This window comes from Myripristis murdjan, chromosome 2, assembly GCF_902150065.1.
Source record: "Myripristis murdjan chromosome 2, fMyrMur1.1, whole genome shotgun sequence".
Taxonomy (NCBI): Eukaryota; Metazoa; Chordata; class Actinopteri; order Holocentriformes; family Holocentridae; genus Myripristis; species Myripristis murdjan.
The window spans coordinates 15,246,501-15,252,500 of record NC_043981.1 but is presented as its reverse complement, the minus strand read 5'-3'; the positions used below and the strand labels follow the sequence as shown (position 1 = coordinate 15,252,500).

At 43.1% G+C, this 6,000-nt stretch overlaps 1 protein-coding gene across 1 annotated transcript in view; it reads right to left on the bottom strand.

Moving 5' to 3' along the window:
* ptgfrnb (prostaglandin F2 receptor inhibitor b) overlaps nucleotides 1-6,000 on the bottom strand; it is a 74,835-nt gene that overhangs the window by 26,798 nt on the left and 42,037 nt on the right. The window contains exons 9-10 of the mRNA XM_030070977.1: nucleotides 5,627-5,846; nucleotides 4,433-4,620 (exon numbers count right to left, since the gene is read on the bottom strand). Of these exons, the coding sequence (XP_029926837.1) occupies nucleotides 4,433-4,620; nucleotides 5,627-5,846 (408 nt within the window). The remainder of the gene's footprint in view (nucleotides 1-4,432; nucleotides 4,621-5,626; nucleotides 5,847-6,000) is intronic.

The window sequence follows — 6,000 nt, the reverse complement described above, 5'->3', positions numbered from 1 at the left end:
AAATGTGAATGTACACTTTAATTTTTTGCCATTTTTCGAAGTCGCAGCAAATCGACCTGCAGCAGGGAGGAGGAGAGAGCTGCTGTTTTCTCATTGGCCGAGCTGAACCGCATCACGCTCATTTGCATTTCCATCAGCAAATGAAGTGAGAAGGACCACAGCGAGATTTGTGAAACTTGTATCGTAGCTGATGATCTATCCATGTAAAAAAAAAAAATCTCTTAGTTATATTGATATTGTTCATGCGCAGCAGCCATTTCAAGTTGGTCTTGTTGATTTTTTTGAAAATAAATCACTCGTGAGGCGCTGGTAATGCAGCATACAGTGGTGGAAAAAAGTTTTCGGACACCCCATGCATTTGTGAAATATTGAAGAATCACTCTTAGGTCTTCAAGTGCAATTTCTTTTAGTGCAGTCACAGTCTAAATACTCAACAAATCCTAAAAAGCCATTAAAAACTTCAAATTGATTGATACATTTTTGAGTATTGGGTCATTTTGGTACCAGTGATGAAGGTCGTTCTTTTTATTAAAAGACACAATTTTGTTGCCAAGCTTGGTGTCTATATAAAGCACATCTGAAAGTTCTTCAGACACAAAAATGGCTAAAACAAGGAACCTAACGCAGGAAGATAAAGATTAAACTGTCAAGAATTTAGTTTTGTTCGTTTTTCTTGTAAACAATAAACAAAAAAATATATAATTTGTATTTGTTTGTATCTGTCTAATGCAGCCACACCTTTTGAAACACAAAAAAGATTTTTCCACAAATATTTCATGATAATATTTGAGATTGTATAAAATTTTAAGGGTGTCCGAAAACTTTTTTCCACCACTGTTTTTGTATGGAAAAAGGCTGAACATGTGACCAGGATGCACCTCCAGGACATCAGCACACATTTTATTCACCTCGGGTCATAAATTGTGCAAAAAAAATGGCATCTCATAACTATAATGTGAATTCACATAAAACAAAAGCATGAGACTCATCATGCACTGCAGCTCCACTGGCACAACAGGAGTGCGGATAAATAGCACCATAATAATACTTATTATAATAATCAATCAAACTGCATCATATATCAGGGGTACACCGCACTGACTGGACCCGATCTGATTAAAAAAACAATAACCTGTAAACTGATATTGGTCAAATCGTACTCAAAACATGTTGTGTTTTTTTTCCTGCGGCCACTCCACACCATATTTATGTTGGAATCCGTCTACAAAATCACTTAAAACACTGAATTATTAAAGAGTCAAAGTGCTGGTGGGACTTTGCATTTTCATGTGTGTCCTCGCACACGACTGCCGTACAGGCCGCGAAAAAAAAATCACAGCAGATCTGAAACATGGAAGGTACAGCTGGGATCTTGTAAGACTTGCCATGTACGGATGTGCTCTTAACACACACACACACACACACACACACACACACATATAACTGAGTGCACACAGCTTCCGTCCCCCAAGGGCAACTGTAGGGGGTTCTTGAATGCTGCTCAGCTTGAACACTGTGTGTGTGTGTGTGTGTGTGTGTGTGTGTGTGTGTGTGTGTGTGTGTGTGTTGGGAAGAGGGGGCCTTAGTGTGGGGTCAACTCTTCAAAACGTTCGACTTGGATACACACACTTGAACACACCCACATGTGAACGTGCACACACACACTCACACACACACACACACACACACACGCACACACACACACATCCATAAAGGAGAGGAAAGCAGCGGTGCAGATCTTTGCAGCTGGCTGATTGGCCAAAGGGCTCCACTTTGAAGACGTCCCAGAGAGAGAGAGGGAGAGGGAGAGAGAGAGAGAGAGAGAGAGAGAGAGAGAGAGAGGGAGAGAGTGAAAGGACGATGAAGAGAAAAGGGGGAGGAGGGAGAGAGAGAGAGAGAAAGAGAGGATGCAGAGAAAAAAATGGAGAATTAAATGGTTGAGAGGTTGAGAGAGAGAGAGAAGGAGAGAGAGAGAGAGTGAGAGAGAGAGAGAGAGAGAGAGAGGGAGGAAGAAATGCTCAGGGGCCTCCGACCTCCCAAGAGAAAGAGCGATAGAGATATCTCCTCTTTTGTCTCCCTCTCTGCTCCTCTTTCCTCCCCCTCTGCCTTCCATCCCTCTCCTCTTCCCTGCATCCTCTCCTTCTCCTCTTCCTCTTCCTCCTCCTCCTCCTCCTCCTCCTCCTTCTCCTTCTCCCGTCTCCCACTTCCCAGTCAGATCAAAGACAGTTAAGTAGGCCGATGGTTGTGGTGGGCGTCAGAGGGCTTAAGGTGTGTGTGTGCATGTATATTTATGTATGTTATTAGAGAATCTTATGAGATATCATTTACTCTCTCTCTCTCTGTGTGTGTGTGTGTGTGTGTGTGTAGGATGTAAGTATGAAGCGTCTATAAATGTGTACAGCATATTTACAGTGCACATCAAACACTAACACACACCGAGAGAGAGAGAGAGAGAGAGAGAGAGAGAGAGAGAGAGAAACACCACCACACCTCTGTAAATAGTTACTCCAGGATTTCTCGGAGGTTTTTCTGTGATTACGACTGAAATTGGCTCCATTCTCCATTCGGGATCTGTTCAGATGTTGATGACACAGCGATGAGTCTCCCTGCGATCTGGCATTTTAACGACCGCACAAATGAGCTCAAACGTTTTCTTGCTCTGTTTTTTTTTTGGTTTTTTTTTTTGTTTTTTTCCTGCAGCCCTGGCCTCGTGAAGCCTCACCAAACGAGTGCGGCGCTCGAAAATGCAAATCGTTGCACTCCAGCTCCAGATTTGACGTCGTCACTGGTGCAAAAACAATATTCTTGACCCATCAGGCTTTTGCAAACATTAAATTTAGCAAATCAGGTGAGAAATATGTTTACCCATATGACCAGGGTTCAGTTTTTCTGCTGTATTTAGTGTATTAAGTCTAATTTTTGGAGCGAAAGTCTAGATATTGTACAGTTTAAGTCGAAATCTAGATTGATCGCTACTCTGTTTGTCCCAAAATCACAAAAGCAGTTCATGACAACATCACAGAGTCATCAGTACAGTAAATATTCATACACACATCCGTACAGCTTTGGAGCCAAAAAAACAGAAAATAGTTAGGATGGAGGCAAAGTCCTGCCGAGACCAGCTGGCCGTCCTGTTTGAATTTGAAAACGCAGCCGCACACGGGGATTTAAACTTCTACCTGAACGTGAGCATTCGCCAACATTTTTAATGCGATGAACACATAAAAATGTCACATCCAGTTTTTTGAGCTGTTTCACGGCAGAGCGGCAGCATCAGCATCATCTCCGTCTCCATCTCCGTCTCCTCACAGCGCCAGTGTGTAATCTGCATTTCAGACGTCGCGCTCGTCTCATGAAATTTCATGAGACGAAGCTGCTGCTTTTTTTTTTTTTTTTTTTTTTTTTTTGCACCGGGAGCTTGACAGCAGCATCGCCGACGTCTTCTTCTGGGACTCGAGCTCTTTGCAGAACTTTTCGGGCAAATGTCGCTGGTCACAAATTCACCCGACGGGCAAATTTTCAAGCGAATGCGTCCTCATCTCAATCCACAAGAGTGAAACTCTCACTCTCACTCTGTTCTTTTGTATGTTTTTTACAATATCAGATGTTCAATACAAAGATTATTGTGGCCGAAAGAATTCATAATAACAACGACTATCGCAATGTTTGTCGAAAAGTCAAATTCGTCTGTAACTATTGTGCATTTTGTCTCTTTTTTGGTCAAATGAATTACACTGAAAACACAAATGTACAGAAGCAGAGTCTAATCGAACAGGAATGAAGGGAAATGATGTAACAGGTGCGGGATTATTTACACAATATTATCATATTTGCATTATTAACACAATACCAATATTTCGTTTTTTAAAATATCACGGATTTCGGTGTATTGTGCCATCCCTTAATCCACACAGTCTGCTGGAAATAAGTAATTGAGGCTTTTTATCTGTTTTGGATTATGGTGACGTAACATGTGGACATGCGGCAGCCTCTCCTCTTAAAGGGACGGTTCACGCACTTTGAAAAATGCGAAATTATTTCACCTAATTACATTATTTGTTGCTTCTTCCAACAATTCCAGGCTTCCCACTGGCCAGGGAAACTCTGGAAAATCATCTGGTGAGGCTTAATCCAGACTATCAGGGGATATATTCTTTGAAGAGGGTGGGAACTGGAATTCTGGGATTTACAAAAGGTCACTTTAGATTGGATTAGTTTTTCGTGTTCACTGCACTGGATGGTTTTCAGCCCAACTGGATTGAAAAAAAAAAAACAATAAGAAAGGAAAGGAAGGAAGACTATTTTTATTTTAAGGTCGTGGACGGACGTGAGATGTCTGTGCAGTTCGACCGGTGGGCGGACACACACACACACACACACACACACACACACACACACACACACACACACAGAAGCACACAGACACACTCACCGTTCTCCTGGAAGTCGATCCGGACTTTGTTGGACTCGGCGCTCGTGGCTTTGGTCCAGGCCTGTCCCGGCTGCTGTTTGGTCCAGGCGGTGATGTCGCACCAGTAGTAACCTCTGTCGGACAGCTGGACGCCGGCCAGCCGGAACCGGAACTCCGCCGGACCGGACTTGGTCAGAACCAGACTGTCTCTGCGGGGCGTTAGAGAATCAGCACAGCATCTTCACTCAGTCTGTTTTCAATCAATCAATTAACATTTTTCATGCCATTGGGAAAAGAGAGCTTTCTAAACGATCAATACTGCTGGTGTAGATGCAGGTATTTTGGACTGAGAGCATAGAAATAGTAGTTTTAGGATGATTTCTGCCCTAATTTAAACTCTAATCCTCAACCACTTCAGTTGTTTTTGCAGTAACGTGCTTATGGAGCCTGTGGAAACTTCACTCACGTTTCCACACAAATGACAAATGATCAAACCTTTTGGATAAATCTGATGTTATTCATGCTCAGTGTTAAATATTTAACTAGATTTCATTGTGCGAGTTAGCAAAACAGTAAGAAAACATGCTTGTAGAATTGAATTTACAAAGAATTAGGATTTGTATTCACATTCCTCTGAATTTTCATGAAAGAAATCGCATATGAAGGTTGGAGCCACTCCATTGGTGCCTTCCCTGATGTTGTAATATAAATTAATACCTCCAGAAAACCTGCTTTTTGGCATAAAACAGGTTCAGCCAATCCTGTGTAGGAACTGGTGTCACATAAGCGACCTCGACTCACGGCGTCCTGATGTCTTCAAATGAGTCTGAACATTTGAGCATTTGCATATTTTGAACCATCGCTCCATCAGATGGGTTTCACCATAATGACTAAATGCAGCCTAAATGAGAAGCCGAGCAGACGTCCTGCTGGGATTATCAGCTGTTGGTGTGCAGCCTGTGGATTTGGACTTTTCTGTTTTCATGAAAGCACAAAGCCTCGGAGGTGCCAAACCACAAAGTGCCTGCAGCGAGCCTCGTCTTCATTTTTGATTTCAGGCAACGAAAACGTTTTTTTTCACCTCCAGTTTTTGTTCTTTTGCTGCCTTTCATTAACAATAATAACCTTGGTAACAGTATGCAAGTGTAAGAATATTTGTATGTATACTGTATGTACTGTTTGTGTATGTACATGTGTGTGTGAGTGTGTGTGTACCTCCTGCTGGGGTCTGTGGCCCCCCCGTGCTGCAGGACGTTGTCCGGGCTGAGGGTCATGATGGTCCTGACGGTGCCCTCCAGGCTGTCCTGTGATTGGATGAGGACGGAGTAGCCCGCCTCCCCGAGGTTCTGACTGGCCACGGTGCAGCTCATCTCGAAGGTAGCCCCGCCCACCGAGGCCTCGCGGACACGCTTGGAGACAACGTTTAGAGACGGACCTGCAAAAAAAAAAAAGAAGCAGGCCAGACATTCAGTGTGTGTGTGCATGTGTGTGTGTGTGTGTGTGTGTGTGTGTGTGTGTGTGTGTGTTCATGGGGGGATTCCCATAAAAAGGCCAACCGGAAGAGAGCTTGTCTTCTTTAAAAATCTGAT